Source organism: Lepidochelys kempii, chromosome 1 (assembly GCF_965140265.1).
Source record: "Lepidochelys kempii isolate rLepKem1 chromosome 1, rLepKem1.hap2, whole genome shotgun sequence".
In the NCBI taxonomy this organism is placed as follows: domain Eukaryota; kingdom Metazoa; phylum Chordata; order Testudines; family Cheloniidae; genus Lepidochelys; species Lepidochelys kempii.
In genome coordinates, this window is record NC_133256.1 from 160,772,985 (window position 1) to 160,796,912 (window position 23,928).

General features: G+C 44.1%; 1 protein-coding gene across 3 annotated transcripts in view; it reads right to left on the bottom strand.

The window, feature by feature from the left end:
* Positions 1-23,928, bottom strand: part of DYRK1A (dual specificity tyrosine phosphorylation regulated kinase 1A) — a 133,377-nt gene that overhangs the window by 76,210 nt on the left and 33,239 nt on the right. For all 3 annotated transcript variants that reach the window (XM_073360893.1, XM_073360901.1, XM_073360921.1), the window contains exon 2: positions 18,828-18,909. In XM_073360893.1, coding sequence (XP_073216994.1) covers positions 18,828-18,837 — 10 coding nt within the window. In that variant the 5' untranslated portion in view covers positions 18,838-18,909. The remainder of the gene's footprint in view (positions 1-18,827; positions 18,910-23,928) is intronic.

Sequence of the window (23,928 nt, forward strand, 5' to 3'; positions counted from 1 at the left end):
AAGTAGCCAGGTATTTCTTTAACAAAATTACATATTTTGGCAGTGGTATTTAACCCAAATCAGAAGTGTCTCAGTTCAACTTTTAGTTCCTGATACTCTACACTCAGACTTTGTGAAATCATTAAACAACCTCATCCCAGTTAATAAATTGCACTGTTTCCTATCTACTTGATTTACCTTCTCATTAGAGAGAACGCAAACTGAAATCTGAAGTAGTAAAACTTAGTTTGTGAATGTTTATTTGCCCAAAGCAGTACTAAGATTCTTTAAATACAACACAACATTAAAAAAGGGTATATTACTTAACTGCAACTGTGTCATGAAAACAGTATTACGACCCAGGAATATACAAAATATATATATATATATAATACACACAATTTTTTATTTTCCAAGTATTATACTTTGTATATCTCGACATCTATATGTTCTCATGTTTCTGGTCTACAATCAAAGCAGTCTGTACTCCAGAAATTGTTGAAATTCCTTTACTCACGACTGTGATTTTCTGGAAATGATAGTTTATAAGTTTTAGAGCTGTGCAAATTGTTTACAACAAATCTTAAACTTACCCTAGATTTAAGATTCCCTGCTTCTTTAAACCTCAGCCCCTGGTGACAAGAATTTCAGAAACCTGGGCTGAGACTCATGTTTAGCTTTGTGACCCACTCTGTACTGACCTATCTCCATCTGTTCCCCCTTTTCACGAATAAGCCCAACAATTCTCATCTCCCTTTCCACCCACAATTTTGTAGAGAAGGGAGAGAGAGAGAGAGAGAGAGTGTGTGTGTGTGTGTCTCCCCAGTTTTTAATAGGGCATTGTATACCTGCTCCCTGCCGCCCAAAGCAAGTTACTCAGAGCAGCCTGTTTGCTGCTTCTGCTGCACTACTGTGGGAGAAGGGGAGAAGAGAAATAGGTACATCCTGTCCACCATAAGATTCTTTCAGAGATATGAAACTGAGATCTTTACCAAGATACCTGATTTGAAGGAAGAAGAGCAGGGGTGAAAACAAACATTCTACCACCCCTTTCAGGGTGGCTAAAAGATAAGGTAGACACAGAGGAGCCTCCTGGACCCAGTGCCATAGCAAGAGGGTTTTTAGGCAGAGGAGGGACCTCTAATGTAATGAAGGGGGCTCAAAAGCTTGTTTGAAGGGCATTGAAGGGATTATGTGGGACTAAGTACAAAACAACTATGCAACTCTTTAGAGTTAAACTTACTAACCTGTGAACTGAACCTCACAAGTTCAATATGAAAACTTAACAAGAATTGAAGCCTGCAGGGTTAGCTCTGCTCTAATAAATATCTCATCTACATTACAAATAACTGTGTCATGGGACCCAGTTGCAACACAATTTCAGTTTGTGATACAAATAGAACATTAGCCATATTATAACCAGGTCAGGAGACAATGACATTGTAAATGTGTCTGCAACATGGTTATATTTGTAGCATAAAGGAGCCATAGTCCCCAATCAACTTGTTTAATATAGAATCTAAATATTGCAGCCTAACTAACATTACTAGAACTGTTACTAGAACTCGGTTGTATCTTCTAAAAATGTAATATACTAAGTAAAATACAAATCTCACAAACCTGAGATCCTGAAACACTAGCATGAAACTTGCTCACAAACATTCCCCATCCCACAAAAAAATCTTTGTATTAAAACAAGAGTTTATCCTCAAAGAGGCAGCAAAGAGGAGGAGATCTAGACCAGCATCAGAGATCTCAATGAAAACAGAGGTAAGGAGAATTTTCTTCTCTTCCATCTATGCCAATCCCAATCACTTGGGACCTCCCAAATCAGTGTAGTGCCAAACTTAAGAAGACTGCCTGTAACACACAGTTACTGAATAATATATGCTAGTTGATAACTGAACATAAATCTGTGGTGTTCAGAGAAAATAAATAGCGTAGAATAGGTAACCCAGGAAGCTTGGATTATACATCTCCAATAGCAATGAATACACCTTCTCAGCCCATGACAGTTAACTTTCCAGTGCAGTGGACTTTGTCTGCAGAGAGGCAAGCTTTCAGACTTGACACTTTATCCACTTGGAAAGAATTGATTTGGACGATGCACGACTTCACCACCAAAACCTTTCTTTATTTTCCTTCTAGGGCCCTCAGAGAGGATAAAAAGATGTCCCACAAGTCTCAATTCTTTGGCTGTTCAAGAGATTAGCAGCATTCTCTTAAGAGTGAGAGGGGCCTCTTGAACTTCTTGAAGGATCTGTTGAACTTCTTGGGAACAGTCAAAATCAGAAATCAGCAACATGCCAAACCCCAACCGACCAGCCCAAGAGAATTTAGATTCAGATGAAAAACTGGATTCTGGCCTTGAGACAGGAGGTCCAGAGTACAGATAATGGATTAGGTTTCAATGCAAGGAATGGAAGTAAGAAGCAACCCGCCAAGAAAAACTTATTAGCCTGGATACGATTTTGTCACAGTAAAATTATATTTAATTCACAGCACAAGCATAGTTAAAAAAAAAAGATAATTTCACGCTATGATGATGGCACCCTTCTGGACCATGCTGTTGAGGAACAGCAGTTCATTAGTTCACTTTGACATAGCCCCCTTTGCAACGGGACTAAATCAAAGCAAACTATGCGACTGATCAAAACAAACTAATGAACTGCTAATGTGCAGCAGCAGGGTCTATATAAATGGCAACATTCACAGTTCTGTGACCTTTCATGGCCGAGATGAAATAAAGAGACAAATGCATGGGTTCCATGAGAAGTGGTGACCACCATGATATAACTGTATCTTTACCTATTAATATCACATGAACTTTGTCCTCTCTTTTCTTAAAGGACCCTTGGTTGCAGGTGTGCCAAAGGCAGGTGCATATCAACTTACTTCCGTATAGAAGAAAACATCTATCAAGGAACTAGAATTTTTGCACCTCTAAAGCAAAACTGAAGGCATGCGTCTCTCTCCTTTGTGACAAAATGTCTGACTGACTGACTAATGTCTTGTAAAGATTATTTGTGTAAAACAATGTAGTTTCTGACTTCTAAATCTGTTGATAGAAAATGAAGGGTCAGAGATATGACTTGATATCTGACAACCATTCACAAAACCACACAATGTTCTCGTAAGACAGAAAAGAATGAATGCAACCCTGCCATCTTATATAATATGAGTTCATAGTGGTGCCCATCAAGACTTATCCACCAATACGTGATTTGGAGATAGAAAAGCTCAAAATGAAAGAATGAAAATTGAACTGTTCTCAGCTCTTAAGTCATTTATATGAAGTTTTGACTATGGTTTTTAAGAGACCCAGGATTGTTCATTGAGTTCTTTCCAACCTATGACCAAGGCATCTGTCACAGCTACAATTGATGAAGGAGGACTGAATGGTACTTTCTGAATTTTTTTTTCTGGTACTATCCACCCCAGTAGAGAACCTTGGATAGTTCAAAGCACAGTAAAAGTGGACTGTATATTGTCCTCTTGATTTTGATATACTGCCCAAGAAGTACACTGCCAGAGCTTCCACCCTGAGTCTAATAAACAATATCACTTAAATGCAAGAAGCCATGTAAATCTCAAAAATCGAATGATCCATATGGCTTTCAATGAAGTCCTTCACAGGCACAGATTTCTGCATCCCTTGACATGTGTCTCTCTGGCAGATTCCAGAACAGCCCCTATAAACACCACAGTCTAAGTTTATGCAAAAAGAAGGCTTTTCTCAGTTTCTCCTCAAACCCAAACCCTGGAACTACATCCACTATCTATAGGACACAATGAATTCCCCGAAGATGTGCTCTCATTCACCTTTCAACCAGTGATTCACGTAATGACAGATGTAGATACCTCAACATCTTAAGTGTACAGACATTACACCTAGATATTTAATGAAGAATTTGGGAGCTGTAAAAGCACCAAAAGTAACCACTTTGTACTGGTAATTCCGAACTAAAGGTATTTTTGCTGGCCAATAAATATATGAAAATATAACACCGCTGGGTTGAAAGGCACAAACCAGTCTCTTAGCTTTCAGAAAGGATTATGTGAACCTTCATTTAACTCTAGATATAGAAAAAATCGTTCCTAGAAATGAGGAGGGGGAATAAAATGCCTTCTTATGATGCTGGTGCAGATTCTATATTGCTCACATTTAGAAGACAGAGGCTTCTCTTTCCTTCTTAAGAAAGAAGAGGAGTACTTGTGGCACCTTAGAGACTCTTAAAAAAGGGATCCCCCAAAAAAGGAACAGGAAAAAGGACTGGGTATGGCAGCACAGAGTAAACTGAACAGAAAATACCATCTGGACACATATGATGAAGTGAGATGTAGCTCACAAAAGCCTATGCTCAAATAAATTTGTTAGTTTCTAAGGTGCCACAAGTACTCCTTTTCTTTTTGCGCATACAGACTAACACGGCTGCTACTCTGAAACCTGTCATATTAGTTATATGTATTTCTAAGACTCATTTGTCTGACATAACTCCACTGCATGCCACAAGGAAAGAAAAGGCAATCCCCAGGGATGAAAAGAAAAGGCTAGGTACCCACTAGGAAAGGTCTGAGTCCCTCAAGAAACCCAACAAAATTGTTCTCTCATAGGAGACAAACAGAAAATAGGGGCTGCCAATAATGCCTTCTGTTTTAAATCCTTTCCTATCTAGGAAAAAAGTAAGTTAGTTTCTGTGCTGATCTATGGTTGAGGAAAAATCCTATTTTAAAAATTTAGTGGGCATCTACTTCCTCTTAGATGAAAACCTAGGGCTTATTTACATCACAGGCACAACAGCTGCACAACTGAAGTACTGCAGCTTTGCCACTGTAGTGCCATAAACACTTGCTACAATGATGGGGGGAAGACCAGTGGCTCCCCATGACACCAAGACACTAAAGTCTGAAAATTTTGGACTTCAGTGTCTTGGTGTCATGAGGAGCAACCGGTGCCCAGTACCTTCGAATAGATCAAGCAACTTTTATTCAAGTATTTAAATACAGATTTAGGAGTCTAACGTCAGGCATAAAGGTTTTTAAAACTCTAACCCAAAATTCAAAGATTATAGTACACATCTAGTTTTGAAGTCAAGGTTCTCATTTGTTGAGTAGACTACAACTAGATTCCTGAAAGACAGAATTCCACTTTCAGCTAGGCTTCCTCTTCCGTCATGATGTGCAACTCTTCATAACTACTGTTGCCCTGGAACAGGCCACTGTGTTCAATTCATATCTGACTGCATTCTGTCCACCACCACCAAGAGACTAAGATTTCCTTCCTGGCCTCTATTCAAGTAAGACCATTAGTCTATCCCAAGAAAAAAATTATATTTCACCCACAACATGTGAGGATCCGTCAGTGTGTTCACACCAGCACCCAACAGCTCTGGCAAAGTGAGGAACAACAGCCTACGAGCCCTACGGGTTCAAATATCACAGAATGTCCTGCCCACAGAGGTGAAGACTGGCAGAGTCTACCATGTTCCTTGATAGGCCTTAAATAGCATATCTGGACCAAGGGAAAACACCCAGAGGCTATCTGTGGATCCCTGGTTTGCTACTGCAAACAGACCTGCTGTGCACTCCCAATACCTACCATGCTCTTAGTTCCAGATCCCCAGTCACCTTGCCTCCCTCCCGACATCTCACCTTGCCTCTGTTCCACTAATCCTACTTCAGCTGACTCATTTGGCTCTGACTTGGTACAACTCATGGACCTCAACTCCAACTTACCTACAGCATTACACTGGTACAGACTGCTGCTTCAGGTCTTGGCCCTCTAGACTGAACTCGGACCACATTCTTAGGTCCCCTCCAACTCAGGCCCCAGCCTCAGCCCACACCCCGACAGCCAGGATCCTGACACAATGCTTGTTCATTAGCTACATATAACTAACATTGTCAATAGGCATACCTTTCACCCAAGGTGGACTATCTTCTTGACATCTTCCTTTAAGAAACCTCTACCATGTCTAGACATGTCTGTACAGCAAATAAGTACAAGCAATACCAGTACAAGATATGTAGAAAAGTTACAAAAAGATTACTCCAGTATATTTAGACTGGAACATACATAAGCCACCAACCAGAATCAAGACAAAACAGAACTGGTAGACTCATCTCCAGGAACCTGTCCCAGCTGCAAGGAGCTCCATGGCTTCTCCCCATACAGTGATCCCTCCCCCCGCAGCTGGGGAGTGATGAGAGCAATAAACAGAGCAGGGGGCAGAGCTTCCTGTAGCCGGGGAGATTCCCAGAGATGGGTTTGACCCAAACCCAGCAATGGTCCCTACAGGAGAAAAGGATGTCCTGTCCCTCCCAAGCCCCATCAGGACTAGCAGCTGGAGCCCAGCGCATGATAGGAGCTGCAGTTGGACTGCCCTCACAGAGGCACATTTCACAGAGGCACATTTCACAGAGAAGATCAGATTTCACAGTTCGTGACCCGCTTTTCATGACCATGAATTTGGTAGGGCTGCTGCAACCATTCTCCAGTTCCTTCACAAAAAACAGAATCCAGTATCAGGGAAAGGATAGGCTGTAGAATACATGTGGACAAGTCTCAGAGAAAAGACGGTGACTCACCTTTGTAATTGTTGTTCTTCGAGATGTGTTGCTCATATCCATTCCAATTAGGTGTGTGCGTGCCGCATGCATGATCATCGGAAGATTTTTACCCCAGCAACACTCGGTGGGTCAGCTGAGGCACCCCCTGGAGTGGCGCCTTCATGGCGCCAGATATATGCCCCAGCCGACCCAGCGCCCCCTCAGTTCCTTCTTGCCAGCTACTCCAACAGAGGGTAAGGAGAGCGGGTTTGGAATGGATATGAGCAACACATCTCCAAGAACCGTCTTTTCTTCTTCCAGTGCTTGCTCATATCTATTCCAATTAGGTGACTCCCAAGCCTTACCTAGGCGGTGGGGTCGGTGTGAGATGTCGCGGAGTGAAGGACCGCTGAACCAAATGCGGCATCACCCCTGGACTGCTGAATTATCGCATAGTGGGCGGCGAAGGTATGCACCGAAGACCAAGTCGCTGCCCTTCATATCTACTGTATGGGTACATGTGCCAGAAAAGCAGAAGATGAAGCCTGAGCCCGCATGGAGTGGGCTGTAAGGTGCGTAGTCAGGACACCAGCCAAGTCATAGCACGCACGGATGCATGATGTGATGCGCTGGGAGGAGACCAGAAGGCCCTTCATCCGGTCTGCCACAGCAACAAACAGCTGCAATGTTTTCCTGAAAGGTTTCGTTCATTCAATGTAGAAGGCGAGGGCCCTGTGAACGTCCAGGGAGTGCAGCTGTTGTTCCCGTCCAGAGGCATGCGGCTTCGGGTAGAAGACAGGGAGGAAGACGTCTGCCTTCCATCTCAACCAGGACACCACCTTAAGGAGGAAGGCCGGGTGGGGCCACAGCTGTACCTTGTCCTTATGGAACACCATATACAGCGGTTCTGATGTGAGTGCCCAGAGCTCAGAGACACACCTCGCCGAAGTGATAGCTACGAGGAAGGCTGTCTTCCAGGAAACTTACAGGAGCGAGCAGGTGGCCATGAGTTTGGGGAGGACAAGGTTAAGATCCCACGTAGGGACCGGTTGTCGAATTCGTCGGAACAGGCGCTCCAACCCCTTGAGAAATCTGCTGACCATGGAATTGGAGAAGACCGAACGCCCGTTTTCGCCCGGGTGGAAAGCCGAAATAGCTGCCAGCTGCACTCTGATGGATGATATTGCCAAGCCCTGCTGTTTTAAGGACAGCAGGTAGTCCAAGATGATAGGTACTGACGCCTGTAGCTGGGCCGTATGAGTGAGCGCACCAGCAGGAAAAAAGCTTCCACTTAGCTAAGTATGTGGACCTGGTAGAGGGCTTCTTGCTACCTGCTGTACCAAGCAAGAGCAGCACAGCTCAGATTGAGTTAGCCATGCAGCATCCATGCTGTGAGGTGAAGAGATTGCAGGTCGGGATGACAGAGTTGTCGGTGGTCCTGAGTGATCAGGTCTGGCCACAGAAGGAGTGGAATTGGAGTATCCACCGACAACTCTAGGAGAGTGGTATACCAGTGCTGCCTGTGCCCCGCTGGGATGACCAAAATCAGACAGGCTCTGTCCCTGCGCAGCTTGACCAGCACCCTGTGGACTAGCGGGAATGGAGCGAAGGCGTAGCACAGGTGATCCTTCCACTGTATGAGGAAGGCGTCTGACAGGGAACCTGGAGAGTGTCCTTGTAGAGAGCAGAACACTTGGCATTTCCGATTCTCGCGAGAGGCGAATAGCTCTGTCAGGGGGAAGCCCCACTTCAGGAAGACAGAGTGAATGATGTCCGGGCAAACCGACCACTCTTGAGTCTGAAATGATCTGCTGAGGTGGTCTGTTAAGGTGTTCTGGACTCCTGGGAGAAACAACGCCACCAGATGGATCAAGTGGGCTATACAGAATTCCCACAGATGAGTGGCCTCCTGACAGAGGGGGGATGACCGGGCTCCCCCTTGCTTGTTGATGTAAAACATGGCCGTTGTGTTTTCCATGAGGACTGCAACACAACAGCCTGGAATGCGCTCTCAGAATGCCTGACACGCCAGGTGCACAGCTGAGTTCCCGTACATTGATGTGCAGGGATAACTCTCCTCCCGACCATAGCCCCTGTGTATGGAGGGCTGCGGGGCATGAAATGGCACCCCTTCGCACACTGATTTGGGGTTCAGCCACCAGTCTAGAGAGGCTAATATCCCTGGCGGACGGTAGCCACCGTGCTCAAGCTGGGCGGTATACTGTTGATAGCCAGGCTTGGAGTGGACGTAGCCACAGCCTGGCATACATGGTCACATATGTGCAAGAGGCCATATGTCCCAGGAGGCATAGACATGTTTTCACGGTTGAGGTTGGGACATTTTGCAGGCTGTGGACGATGTTCACCAGGGATTGGAAGCATGCTTCCGGCAGAAGTGCTCAGGCTAGGCCTGAGTCTAAGACTGCTCCTATGAATTCTATCCTCTCGGTTGGTATCAGAGTACATTTCGTGACACTGAGCAGGAGGCCCAGTCGATTGAACATGTTCATGGTGAACTGGACATGAGACTGCACCTGATCCCTGGAGCGGCCCCGAATAAGCCAGTCATCGAGGTATGGGAACACTTGGATCCGTTGTCGACGAAGGAAAGAAGCCACAACAGCCATGCACTTGGTAAACACCCTGGGGGCTGCAGATAGGCCAAAAGGAAAGACGGTGAATTGAAAGTGCTGTTGATTGACCACAAAGTGAAGGAAGCGTCTGTGCGCTGGGTAGATCACAATATGGAAGTATGCATCCTTCATGTCGAGGGCGGTGTACCAGTCTCCGGGATCTAAGGAAGGAATAATGGTCCCTAGAGAGACCATGCGGAACTTCAACTTTACCATGAATCTGTTGAGTCCGCGTAGGTCCAGGATGGGCTGAAGCCTGCCCTTGGCCTTGGGGATTAGGAAGTAGCAGGAATAAAAACCCCTGCCCTTTGACTCTCTTGGAACCTCCTCTATTGCCCCCACAGCGAGGAGTGATTGGACCTCCTGTAGAAGGAGGTGCTTGTGAAAAGGGTCCCTGAAGAGAGACAGGGTAGGAGGGTGGGGGAAAGCAAATTGAAGAGAGTAACCCCTTTCCACCATGCGAAGGACCCAACAGTCTGATGTTATGCGAGACCATGCACGGAGGAAATGGGAGAGATGATCTTGGAAAGGCAGGGAACAATCCTGAATGGAGACTGGTGCTCAGTCCTCGGGCGCACCTTCAAAAGTTCTGCTAGGCCCAGCCGATGGCTTGGGAGGGCCCTGGCCAGCTTGGTAGCCAGTTTGTTGTCTTCTACCACTTTGGCCGCGTCTTCTAAAGAAGTCCTATCTTGGCCAAGGGGGAGGGTAGGACCTCTGAGGCTGTGGTCTGAAGGGCCTCCTCTGCGTTACTGGGGTATGCATTCCCAAAGAACGCATAATAGTTCGAGTCCTTCAGACTCTGCAGCCTTGAGTCTATTTTGTCTGAGAATAGGCCCTGGCCATCAAAGGGGAGGGTCTGCTGCAACTTTGGTGGGAAGCCAGAGACCTGCAGTCATGAGATGTGGTGCATGGCTATGCCTGAGGCCAGGGTCCTAGCCGCCGAGTCCACCGCGTCCAGAGAGGCTTGTAGGGAGGTTCCGGCCACCTTCTTGCCCTCCTCCACTAGAGCTCCAAATTCCTCTCTGGACTCCTGTGGAACCAACTCTTTGAATTTCTCCACAGAGTGCCATGAATTGCAATCGTATCTGCTCAGGAGTGCCTGCTGGTTGGCCACCCTGAGCTGCAAGCCTCCAGCCAAATACACCTTACGTCCAAACAAGTCTAGGCATCTAGCATCCTTTGATTTGGGCGCTGGGGCCTGCTGACCATGCCATTCCTTCTCGTTGACCAAAGCCACAACAAGGGAACATGGTTGGGGGTGCAAGTAGAGGTACTCGTACTCCTTTGAGGGAACAAAATACTTCCTTTCCACCCATAGGTGGAAGAGAGGCTGGAGATTGCCAGATTGTCTTGGCATTGGCCTGTATAGTCCATATAACTGAGAGGGCCACCCTGGACGGTACCTCCGCAGACAGAACGTCGACCAACAGGTCCTCTACCTCTACCACCTCCTCTCCCTGGAGGTTTATATTGTGTGCCACCCTGCAGAGCAGTTCCCGGTAGGCGCGGAGGTCCATAGGAGGAGGGCCCGAAACCGTAGTCCCTGCCACTGCCTCATCAGGCGAGGACGAGGAAGATACCCCCAGGACTAAGGGATCCTCCATGGGGTCCTCACGTGGAGGAACTTGTTGCCCAAGGTCCACCACGCTAGGGGCGTGGGCCTGTGTTGGCACTGGAGCAGTCCCCTCAGAACCCCCCGGGGGGGAGACAGAGTAGCCTTCAGTACTCAGGGCTCCAAAGGGGCGGAACAGGAAGCCCTAAATGAACCCTTTGGGCCTGATGGTATGCCCAGGGGGTCCAAAAAGACCATTGTGGAGGTCCTTGGCCTGGGTCCTGGCCTTCGTCCAGCCACTGTCCTGCACCGTCCTCACCCTGGTCCTAGGCATGGTGGCCACCTTGTGAGCGTGACAACATGGAGGCGGAGTCGACGGTGCAGGAGCTGTTACTTGTCCTGTGCGCTCCAGCAATGGACGTGGCTCTGGCTGCGATGCAGGAAGCATCAGTGGCTGTCAAACCGACAAAGAAGAAGCAGTCGTCACCTGCTTGGGCTGCTGCTTCTTCTGGCCCAGAGAAAGGGACCAGCGCCTCGGTGGTGGAGGTGCCGGGGGAGGCCCCGACGCCATGAGTCTTCAGCAGAGTCTGAACGCCGTGCTGGACAGTCGGTGCCGCAGGGGCACTCCGCACCGAAGATGACGCCGAGTCCCGGTGCGCGGAGGAAGGGACCGGGCTAAGTGCCACCTCCATAAGGAGTTGCTTGAGTTTACAGTTGGTCCTCTGCTTGAAGGCTTTGCAAATGCAGCACTTGTCCGCTTGGTGGGATTCCCCCAGACACCTTAGGCAAGAGTCATGGGGGTCTCCCGTTGGCATCAGCTTCAATCAAGCTGAGAGACCTCGGCATGAGCCGCAGTTCCGGGACAGGGGAGAGGGGAGAAGACCCCACTCCACCCTACTAAGTACACTAATCTAACTACACTAACTATTAACAACTAATTACAACTATTAACAGATACTAAGAGAGAAGGCTAGGGAGAGTGAAGATCAGCTACACTGCACCCCACAGTTCTAACAACCATCATGGGCGGTAAGGAGGAACTGAGGGAGTGCTGGGTCGGCTGGGGAACATATCCGGCGCCATGAAGGCGCCACTCCAGGGGGCGCCTCAGCCGACCCACCAAGTGTTGCTGGGGTAAAAATTTTCTGACGATCGCGCACGCGGCGCGCACACATCTAATTGGACTCGATATGAGCAAGCACTCGAAGAACAACCAATCACTATAAAGCAACCATTTTTCGAGTGATAGTCCACATGCATTCCACTTCTGCATTCCCCTCAAAAGCAACAGTAACTCGTACCCTGGAGGTGGATACTTGGGAGTCTACTGATAGGTGTCTAACCTGGAGCCCTCTACTAAGAGATAGTGCTGAGTAAAAGATATAGACTGAACTCCAGGTAGCTGTCTTACAAACCTCTGAGGTAGGGACATGCACAGAGAGAAAACCGAGGTCTCCTGAGCCCTGACGGAATCAGTTCTAACTTGTCCAGATGGATCTAAGTGTCCCACCACATAGCACATTTCAATATAATCCAAGATTTATTCTGACAGTCTGAATGGAGACTGACCAACCTTTCATCCTGTCAGCAAACATGAGGAACAATCTAGAAGAATTTCTGAAGGACTTTTTTCTAGACAGTAGGAAAAAACCCTGACAATATCCAAAGTGTGAATTATAGCTTCTCCTCAAATGGAGTGATGCTTAGGGAAGATTGGTAGGTGGATTATTCGATTAAGACTGAAGTCATTCACTGAGGTCTTTAAGTCATTTTGCAACCATGGAAACCTCTATAAACTGGCCTGACCATAATAAGGACTTGAATCTCTCCTATCCTTCTGGCTGAGGTTATGGCCAGTAGGAATGCAGTCTTCACAGAGAGGCGTTACAAAGAGCAAGTCATCAAAGATTCAAAAGGGGGTCCCCTCCCATTAAACCTGTTAGAACAATGGTGAGGTCCCAGAAGGGTGGAGGGCCTCTTTGACAGACATGAATGAGACCTTGAGAAATCTAGTCACTGAGAAAAAACAGTGTGACCTTCCACTGGGGGATGGTGAACAGAGATCACCAAGAGAAGCACTTTATGGAGCTAATGAAAAGGCCCAAATACTTTAAAGCAAGCAGACAGTCCAGGATGGCAGACAGAGGTGCATCCCAGGGAGAGGCAATTCTCCAAGGACCAGATAGAGAATCTCTTCCAATTAGCAGTATAGTTCAGTCTGGTGGAGTCCTTTCTGCTGAAAATCAGGATGTTTTGAACCGCTAAATAGCAAAATCTGTCAGTGGATATCATCTAGCTAGCATCCAGACTGTGAGATGGAGAGATATCTCTAGGTGCAGGATTTATCCCTGCAATTGCATGCTAATGTCCGGGTATGTGAGAGCATGGTCGAGGCCATATTGACAAGTTCAAGAAGTCTGAGAACTAGAACTATCTGGGCCACTCCAGTGCTAGGCTAGCATCATCATTTGAACTGTGTCTTCTGTGATTTTACTGAGGACTCTGGGTATCAGGGGAATTGGAGGGTAGGCATACATCAATCCCGTGCCCATGGAATCAGAAAGGCAGAGAGCTAGGACTGGCTCCCGCTCTGGAGCATCTGACATTCTGGTTGGATGCAAACAGCTCTGAAGTCAGGCACCCACATCTGTGAAAGAGATCTTGCATACTGGAGTCCATTAATGACCATACACGATTGTACTGCCAATCTACCAGGGGCCAACAAGTGCAGGATGTCAAGAAGTTAGTGCAAGGAACCCAGGGGGGTTTCTCCTTCTTCTGCAGCATGGGGCACTTGCATGTTTAAACTAGTGTAAACGGTGGATTCTCTGTAACTTAAAATTTTACAAGCATGATCTGAGGACTTCAGTAACTCAGCCAAAGGTTATGGGTCTATTACAGGAATGGGTTGGTGAGGTTTTGTAGCCTGCAATGTCCAGATGGTCAGACTAGATGATCCTGATGGTCCCTTCTGGCCTTGTAGTCTATGAGAAGTAGTCGCATAGTCTCAACTGGGGTTTCCAGAGTGTCAGCCATCCTCCTGGAAGTTTCTCAAAGATCCAGTAATCTACAGGCTGGTTTAGAACTATCATGGCCACTGCTTCATTAGGTGAAGAGGATGAGATTGCTGTTGGGACAGGTTGACCTTCAGTTTCCTGAAAGTCCTTCTATTCGCTCTCTGTATCAAGTACATGAGGTGCCAGCTGAGTACCGTGACCATCTTGAGGTCTACGAGGGCCTTGCTCTAGTTGTCAGAGAGGCAGTGGGAACCCTGTCAGTAGAGCATACTCCCCGCCCCGGGGCCAAGAAGGGGCTTGACTGCATGGAATTCTGGAAAAGTGAGGTTCAGACCATGATAGGTACCATGCAGGGTATTGCTCATGGTTGTTCCCACAGGAGGGACTACAGAGACAGTCTCTGAATACCGTTTCAGACAACCTAGAGTTGTATGGGTCTAGGGACTAAGGCAGACGTTTCACACTGGTCCTCTGAGGCAGACGAGAAAGCAAGGATTTACCACCCTCCATAGGTGGTGTAGATGTCTCGAGAATATGAAAGTAACCTGTACTGAAACCAGCGTAGAAAGTTTCTTAGTGGAGGACAGCAATAGAACAGCAGGTTGGTCCTATACTAAATCTACTGGTACCATGAACCACATTGGTACCACAAAGAGGCTCCGGGGCAAAGTTTCAGGAAGAATGGTTGGTACCACAGAGCACAGGGCAGAAGTCAGTGCAAACGTTTTCAGTATTGAAGGAAAACTATCAGTCAGATCACACTTTTCTGGTGCCGGGGCTACCGTGTTGGTGCCAGGAGGTCCAAAGAGCACTTCTATACTGTTGGTTTCAGTGCAGAGTGTCTCTGTGCTGATTGTTTCAGCGCCAAGCACTTTGATCCTCGGTCGCCAGTACCAAATATACTGTCAGGTTCTGGAACATCCGCAGAGGCTGGTCAATGGTTGCTTGGTGCTGAGGCATCAGTAGGACCTGATCTGGGCCTCAAACTGCCTCCTAGGCTGGATCTGCTCAGATCCAGAGAAGGAGGATCTCCTTTTCTAGCCACCTCAAGAGTGATGCTCCTTCCATCCTCTCTCATCAGAGGCTTGGGCTGAAGAGATGAAGGAGGTACTGACCAACTCCATAGCACAGAAATGGAACTTCCTCAACCCCAAATGGGCTCTGGAAGCCACAGCAGACAGACAGATGGCTTACTGGGGAGCTCTGAGAGGTGGTCTGGTAAAGACCAGTCTTCTTGCCTTCCAGTGCCAAGAAAACCCTCATTGAGCTCTTGAGGAAGAAAAGTTTGAGTCAAGACACATGGACTCTGGGTTCTTTTTGAAAAGCAGCTATAGAGCACTTTCATGATATGTGTACTTGCCCCAGACAGAAGAGGCACCTGGAGTCTCCATCATTGATGGGGATTTTTCCACTGAAAGAGAGGAAGATCTTTAATCCAGGGGATTTGTCTCCACCATGGACAGGCAGGTCCGGGTGACAAAAGCAGCACATGGACTCAAAGACCCTAAAATCCATTTTTTTAAGTCAATGGACTAAAAGAATTAAACTGTATCTACCTTGAAAGAAAAACTGTACAGCATACAGAGATGCAGACACTATAGGTGTTCTGTATCACAGCTATGAGCAGTAAGAAAGAACTGGAGAGTGGTTGTGGCCGCACTATTGTTTTACCCTCAGCTTCAGGGTGACCAGAGGGCTTGCAGGTGCAGCATGGCACCAAAATAAACTGTTACTCAAAAGACTCTAATCTCATGCAGATGTGTACAAGAAGCGGAATACTTGTGGACAATCATTCAAAGAACAAATGATTTACAAAAATTGAAGAAGCAACATTAGATCTTGTTCATAATATAGCACAACAGTTACCCTCTTAAAACAGGTGCAGTGAACATTTAATAAAATTAGCAGTTAAATACTATGTCAGAAACAATCACACAGAAGGCACAGTCCAACCCTTCATACTGTCATTTTCTTTTTACTATTACATAAAACCAACACCCAAATATTTTACAAATCTGTAATTCCAGCTCTGTACTCTTTATTTCCCAAAATGTGTTCGAACTTTCTCCAAATAATTTTAATAAGCAATCTGACCACAAAAAACAAACAAAAAATTTAAAAAAAAAAACTGTAGAATATCAACATTGTAATACAATGTCAGAAGGAGCACTACTTTGGCTTTGTTCCCTTTCCAGCGAGCAGCGTTTTACAACTGTAGACTGAAGTAAGATATAGTATTATTACACTTTCTATCAACTTCAGAATTAGAAGTTTTAAAATGTAACATACAGTGGCTCAGAATCTTCCAGTCCTTAACATTTCAGACATCTATCATTCCACAGCTCATCTCATGGTGCGCTCAGAATAACTTCACACTGAATATAGGATGATCAACATACATAAAAATATGTAATTTATCCACTTTGAGCTCTGTCCTAACCATATAGGTGGCTGAGATTAAGGAGTTAATACTTGATAAATTCTGTTGCACAGTAACAAAAACAAAAAACCCATGACATACATTTCCTTATTTAACATGGCCACAGATTTCGATCACCATACATAAGTATTTGAATTTGACCAAACATGATAACTATCCCATCTTCATGCTGTCACCATTAGCATGGTATGATCTCCCAAACATGCTTATTCACCAGTGTGTTTGTGGTAGCCTTAAAACAGAAGGGGATTCTCAGTACTGTTTTTGGATATCCTTATGAGAGCACTCAGGCCATGAGTATATCACAAAATTTTGCTGACATAGTTATATCGCTTAAGAATGTGAGGAGAAAAAAAAAATATCACACCTCTGACTGCTATGCCAGCAAAATCCCCTGTACAGATGCAAGTTATACCAGAAAGAGAGTCCTTTTGCTGGTATATCTTATGATGCTCACGGAGGTGGTTTAACTGCACACACAAAGTAACTCCTTTTGCTGGTATATGCTGCGTGTCCACTAGGCCAGCGTTTTTCAAAGTTCGGATTGTGATCCAGTACTGGGTCGTGGCAAGTCAGGCCCTGGGGTTGCTCTGGTCAGCACCGCTGATCAGGATGTTAAAATTCCCGTTGGCGGTGCTGCCCAGCTAAAGCAGACTAGTGCCTACCTATTCTGCCACCGTGCTGCGCCCCGGAAGCTGTCATCAGCGAGTCCGGATTCTAGGCAGGGAGGCGACGGGGCTCCGCACGCTGCCCCTGTCCCGAGCACCAGCTCCACACTCCGGGAACTGGCCAATGGAAACTGGGGGAGGGAGGGGAAGTGGTGCCCGCAGGCGAGAGTCGCTTGAAGCTACTTGTGCGCCTTTGCCTAGGAGCCAGACCTGATGCTGGCCGCTTCCGGGGCCCAGCGCAGTCCATGGTGCCAGGACAGACTGAAAGCCTGACTCTGCACCCCGGTTGCACTGCTGACCGGGAGCCACCAGAGGTAAGTCCAGTTCCCAACCCTGTGCCCCAATCCCCTGTCCTGACCCCTCCCCCCCCAAACCTGGAACCCCTCCCTGCACCCAAAACCCCTCATCCCTGGCCCCACCCCAGAGCCTGAACCCCCAGCCCAGAGTCCTGACCCCCTCCCGCAATCCAACCACCTGCTCCAGCCCAGAGCCCCCTCCCACACTCTGAAGCCCTCATTCCTAGCTCCATTGGGTGGCAGGCATCAACAATTTTCTTCAACTGTGTCCCCAGAAAAAAGCACTTTTTTTTTATATCTATCACCATAAGATATTTCAGATATTTAAACGAAATGACAAAATACTTAATTTTGAAAGAAAGATATCCATCTACAGCATCTTAAACTTAATTCGGTTTGCTCCATGTAAATACATCATGTGAAGCAGTTCATGCATGAAGGATCTATGCAACTAAGGACTCTCAATCAAAAGATATGCATGCATGCATGCATGCAGCCATCTATCCTTTTTGTCTTTTAATTAAGTATGCATGAGTTTTAAAGTGAAACAAACAAATGACAAATTCTTGCTCTGTTCTGTGTTTGTTCACCTCTAGAGGCTTTGGAATACGAGCAATTGATTATTATAGTCTTAGCTGGCTACTGTTACTATACTTTATGTAAGTGCAAGTCTATCTCTTGAATATCAGCACTTTTCAGATCAACTTATTAACCATACCCCCAAAAAAAAGAATTTATGTATATCATCAGAAATAAGATTTCTTAACTTATAGATTCCACATATATCAAAACTTTTGGTAAAACTAATTGCAACTAAGCAGTTACACTCCTGCTCCAGCCTTATGAGGCCCAAGGAATCTACTTTGCTTCATTTGTTTTTTTTCCATTATGTATCCCATTTTCCGGGATTTGAGGCTTGGCCATAGTAATGCCCTTCTGGTTGAAACAAAATATACACGACATTTTGAGAGATCCACATAGCAGCGCCCCCCTTTCCCCCCCAAAAAGGGTATGATATCTGAAAAGGTTTTGAAATTTTTTTATCCACACTTGTTTTAGAACTTCCAGTTTTAAAAAAGGCACAAAAACAAAGCATCAGCTTGAAGAATGGCTGTATACTGCAACAGTTGAGGGCTATATCATCAACTCCTATGAAACCATTACGAAATCTAGGTCCAATGGTGAGAGTTAGAGATGAAGCAGTGTTAACTATTTCCTTGCTTAAAATAGTTTGTCAGATGCATACTTGAGGTCTTTTTTACAAAGTGATCAAAAATAATACATTATTTTAACATTAAAATTTATATTCACATAATTATACAACACAACTGGAAATCTGTAACTGGGAAAGGTATGAAAGGTATGAATATTAACAAAGAAAGGGGGACTTAATATAAAAGCAATATGCTTTCCCAACACTTTGACTGCCTGGCCATCTATTTAGAGAAAACTGGAAAAGCATCTACATTCAGGAAAACAGTTTTCCTACTGGACATTTCAAACTATAATTTCTAGACAGTCATTTCCGAAAAATTAAAGGTGCTTCAATGATTTCTACTCCTTTTGTAAATATGTTTTATGAAGGTTGTAATGATGCAGTTTTGGGGTGTAGGAAAAAAATCCAAAGGAAGAATAGAAATCAAAATAACAATATAGATCTATCTTTCTACATGAATTTCAAAAGTAGGATCACCTGTATGCATCGTCTTCTTTCAAGTCTCATATCATCCTGTGGGGGTGGGTGGCAGGGGAGTGTCCAGCAGCAAAACACAACACTGTAAAATGAAGAAAAATAGCTTAAAACAAGAGGCAAAAATACAAGATGCAATTACCCTGATAATCCATTTCTAATAAAGGATCTAAGACTTTAAAATCTTTGGGGACAGAACAGTCTTTTTGTTATGTGTGTGTGTATAGTGCCTAGTTCAACGAGGCCCTAGTCACTGGTCATGGCCTCTAGGTGCTAGTGCAAGACATACACAACTTCAAAGAAATCATATATTTACACAGAAGGAAGAAGTGCTGAGCTGTTACTGTATAAAAGAGTAGAAATCAGGAGACCTGGGTTCTATTCCCAACTGTCAGTGACAAATCAGACAGTGCCCAAATTTCAGAGATGCTGCTCACCCTCCATTTCCCACCTCTAATTCAGCACCACTGAATAATCAGACTCTTAGCTAATCTGTTCCTCTATGGAAATACTTACCCACCTTGGCAACGCTCTTAGATATCTTTGGATGTTAAGTGTTATAGAAGCCTACAATAATATTGTAAAACTAATAAATAATGTTAAAATTCTGTATGACTTTACTGAATCACCACTACAGAAAGCTCATAGACACACCTAGTGTAAGGAGGGATCTCCCTCATACAGTCCAGCTTTTCTGCTTGATCTCGCATGATAAATGATCTAATTCAGCATCATTTCTAAATATTAATATATTTTCAGAACCAAAGAATTATGACTTCACAACAAGATTAATCAGAAAGAAAAGGTGAGCTGTAAGGAAGAAAGCTGTTACTCCAACAAAAATAAAGAGCAGAAAGTATCTACAAAGAACCAGACATTTTTTTGTAAGAATGGCCCATTTTCAAAATATGCTCCAAGATATGTGGCCTTTACTTACTATGCAACCTATGCAAAATATCAAAATACTTAAGAACTCAGTATTTTAGATGACATTCTTTTGAATTACTAAACTGGTTAATTGTTTTGATATGCAAAATCTGTGTTCAGATTCAGTGCAAGCAAGTTTATCTCTATTCTACGTTGCATCCTCTGACAACACCAAATCAGTATTCAAGCACTTCCTGAGATATTAATTTTCAAAATTAATAAATAATCATTTTCTTCTTAAGAAAACTAAGCCTACTGAACTTCATCTCGTCATAATTTATGCCACCACCACCTGCTCAGTTTTCAAGCATGAAACTACGTTTTTAGTCGCTTTATAAACTTACTCGGTCTACAAGCGGAAACATACTCATGCATTTCCTACATATTCCAGCACTTCTTATAGCAAAAGTTTTGTGAAACGTAAAATCATTCAGAGGAATTGAACAAAATGGCAAATTCAGCTTACGGTTGCACCCAAGTTCTTAAAGCAGAGAAAAAGTGGGCCAGTGAGAGGTATTGAAAAGTGTAGTGGGTGTGAGAGAACTGCATACTACAATAATGACAAAAGAAAAACTTGTGTTGTTCTGAAGGATAGAGTTGGGTGGCAAACTGGTGAAAGTCTGACACAGAACAGTTTCTTTTCATAAAGACTAGCGAGGATGAGACACGCAAATGGACTCGTATGCAGTGTTCACCACCATGGCACATGAAAATGAAAACACATCAACAGGCTCTAAGCTAGTGCCATTCACCAAAGAAAGAAATTTTGAGGTCTTCATTGATAGCTGACTAAAGATACTTGCCCTGTGTAAAGTAACAATTATATAAAGCTAATGGACACCTGTATGAATTAAAGGAAGAGAAAATATGATATACTGAATAAAGGTACTCCATGATCTGAAGTATCGTTCCCAACTCTGACTGCTACACCACAAGAGAGCACGGTCTCCTGGGTAATGGGACTGGGAATCAAAAAAGTTTGAAGTCATACTGATCAATCTCTCCTCTTTACTTACTCTGTCCCATAATACAAAAAAAAGTGACAACTTTATAAAATTACAACATCCAGTAAAATTTAGGAGTTCTCAATCTGCATCTTACAGAACTGTTCCAAGTTTTACATAACTGATTCTGTCACAGTGGTGAACAGATTGTTCATATACAAATAGTTATGCTTTCCACTAATTGCAAACTATTCCAGTACCCTTCTACACAATTTTTAAAAAAGCGCGCACTTCCCTCTGTGAATCCTGCATGGCTGCGTATCTTTTTGTGACATGTCTGGCAAAATTCAGTCACGATCAAATTTGCAAAAGACACCAGATTGGAAGAGTATCTCTCACATATTAAAATTCTAAAGCAATCCAGCAAGATTAGAGCAGACTGGAGCTGCAGGCGATAACGGGAGATTCACTAACAACAAATGTAAAGTCCTAGGAAAAGGAAATCAACAGTTATAAAGTGGGTGGATGTAACCAAGCAGCCACAACAATTGCAATCCAGCAGATTTGTTTTAATATTGTCTCCTTAACACTGTTCCAAACTTTTTCAAGTTACCAAACACTAACATCAGAAAGGTATGCCATTAGGATCAGAAATATCAAAGAACTGTCTAGGACTTTCAATAACGCATAGAATCATAGAATATCAGGCTTGGAAGGGACCTCAGGAGGTCACCTAGTCCAACCCCCTGCTCAAAGCAGGACCAATCCCCAGTTTTTGTCCCAGATCCCTAAATGGACCCTTCAAGGATTGAACTCACAACCCTGGGTTTAGCAGGCCAATGCTCAAACCACTGAGCTATCCCTCCCCCCCCTTATTTAACCTCTGAAACTGAAAGCCACAGAGGGTCACATACAAAAAGAAGTGCTAGTTTTAAGAAGGGGCCAGATAGTTTTGTGACCAACAACAGATACGTTTTTGCATAATTTAAAATAGAGGCACATGGACTCATGAGTCACAACATACATTGATCACCACAAGAGTCCAGAAGGAATCTCCCTCACCACGCTCTTTGTTAGGTCATTAAGAGAGTAAACCAACTTCCTCCTCAAAAGAAGTACCACTTTCAGATTTCATGGACTAGTGTGTAATCCAGTATGACCTACTTTACCAAAGAAGAAGGGAGAAGAATTGAAAATAGGAAATGAAGCAATTGTGGAAGAACAGGAAGAAACAAAGGGCAGTTAGGAAAGAGATAGGAAAGGGGGGTGGAGACAAAGGATTGAGCATGACACTACAAGCAAAAAGAGTTAATTTAAGAAGCTTCATTTGATTTGAAACCAAGAGACAAGAGTGGTCACCATAGATCAGATGTAAGTCTTCATCAATCCTCTAATACTAATACAGTTAAAACGTTCGTTCAGGCTCTTATCTCTCAACTTAATTATTGTTGCTGCTTCCTCTGTAGAGCTGAGTGAATAATAGATTTTTTTGTTTTGGTGACCAAAGTGAAAAAATGGGGGGGGGGGTCAGAAAAATGAACACTGCTTTTTAAAAAAATTTATCACCAAGTTGAAAAACAAACAAAAAAACAAAAAACAAACAAAAAGTTTAGAACGTGTTGAGTTGAAACAAAAAGTCAATTCAACATAAAAAGCCAAAATTATCCAATTCACAAATGTTGAAACTTTTCATTTCAACAATTCCCCAAAACAAATAGTCAAGTTTTGGTTTTCTGGGGCTTTGGTTTGGTTTTTTGACCAAAACTATTCATCAAATTCAACCTGAATTTGAATAGCTTCCATGCCACCCTCCACCCCCAAATGCTTTCTTCAGCAAATTTACAATTCACCTAAAAAATGAGACCCACCTCTATTTTAATGTCCCCAACACATACATTGCTCCTCTATGATCCATTAAAAATATAAATGACAGGTTCAATTTCCTTATCAGTCACTCTGATTGGATCACTCTACTCTAAATCCCTCCACTGCTCCCCTCTCCACCACAGTAAACTCAACTAGGGGGTCATTTTTCTTACAAAATATTTACTCAGTGTACTTACATACTGATGAACACAATTCATCCTAGGATATGCTATAAGAAGATTCTGGTCGACATGTTACCTAACTATTCTTCACAACAACACACAAAAAATAATAATGTTCTGTAATGTAGACCCACCTATACTGTCCCTCACCCAACCAGCCTTCATTTGCCTATTTGTCAGCATCTCTCACAATGATTTCTTCCACATTGCTCCTTAACACCATTCATATAAAAAAGAAAAATCTCTCCTCCTTTGAAACCTTCCTCAGAATATACTTCTGCTGTGACCTCTATAAGAAACCAGCTAACCAACAACAGGTAGATTGTGCATGAGTCAGGATGACATTTTAAATTTTTTTTTTTTTTTAGAAGTAAAATGATTTGGCACCATTAAATTGTGCAATGCTATGATGTCATTTTAATTACCCTTAGTCTTCATCCCTCCCCACATTTTCTTTTTTTAATGTCAAATTCACTTATTGCATTGGGTCTCAAATTAAACTGAGATTATTCTGGGATAGGGACCATCTCTTACTACATGTGAGCACAATGGCATACCCATCCAGACTAAGGCCTCTAGGTACTAATATAATAATAATTTTAGAAGTCCACATTTCATAATTTTAAATCTGTAGGTGTATTGGAGAACTACAACTTGATACTTTAAAACACAGGTTAAAATTCTACTTTAACTGTTAAAATAAAATTTAGAGTAAGTAGTGTTTAAAGTACTACATTTTACTACTGGATAGGACAAAAGACAGAAAGCAAGCAACAGAGTTCATGAACTATAATTAGCACCACAGAAAACATTTTCACCACAGCTTCACTGTTGCTCTATAACAGGGATTGGCAACCTTTGGCACGCAGCCCGTCAGGGTATGTTCAGCCCGCGCCACTTCCCGCAGCCCCATTGGCCTGGAGCGGCAAACTGCAGCTAGTGGGAGCCACGATCGGCCAAACTGCGGACGCAGCAGGTAAACAAACTGACCCAGCCCGCCAGGGGGCTTACCCTGGTGGGCCGCGGGCCAAAGGTTGCCAATCCCTGCTCTATAGCAATCAAAACATTCCTCTGAGAACAAAATTTAAATAAAAGTTTTTAAAGGATCAACTATCTTTGTCATACACAAAACACTGCATGAATGAACAGGGCTACATGGATTTTTTTTATTAGAATTTTTTACTT